Raw genomic sequence first — 208 nt, 5'->3', positions numbered from 1 at the left:
GTTTCGGCTGCTACTGCTGCTGCCCCTTCTAGGAAACATTGCCGGGTGCGCCATCTTCCTAGCACTAATGTCTGCGGCTGAGTCAGGCTGGTGCATTGTATCGGGTGTATTTTAAGAGTGCAATCCCCCGGTATGGAGAGAGACAGACACACACACACACACAGTTAGCTTTGCGCTCACGGCAGGGCATAGAGACACGACGCACAAC

At 54.3% G+C, this 208-nt stretch overlaps 1 protein-coding gene across 1 annotated transcript in view; it reads right to left on the bottom strand.

Annotated features, from left to right (window-relative positions):
* The window catches only part of LOC104162834 (TSC22 domain family protein 1), a gene marked incomplete at its 3' end in the record, with an annotated part of 2,864 nt that extends 2,768 nt beyond the window's left edge, over positions 1-96 (bottom strand). Inside the window, exon 1 of the mRNA XM_009701663.1 lies at positions 1-96. Within this exon, the coding sequence (XP_009699965.1) occupies positions 1-96 (96 nt within the window).
* Between the last annotated feature and the right edge of the window lie 112 nt (positions 97-208).

This window comes from Cariama cristata, unplaced genomic scaffold (genome assembly GCF_000690535.1).
Source record: "Cariama cristata isolate BGI_N322 unplaced genomic scaffold, ASM69053v1 scaffold18486, whole genome shotgun sequence".
Taxonomy (NCBI): Eukaryota; Metazoa; Chordata; class Aves; order Cariamiformes; family Cariamidae; genus Cariama; species Cariama cristata.
Note: the sequence above shows the minus strand (reverse complement) of the source record. Positions and strands in the feature narration are given on the sequence as shown.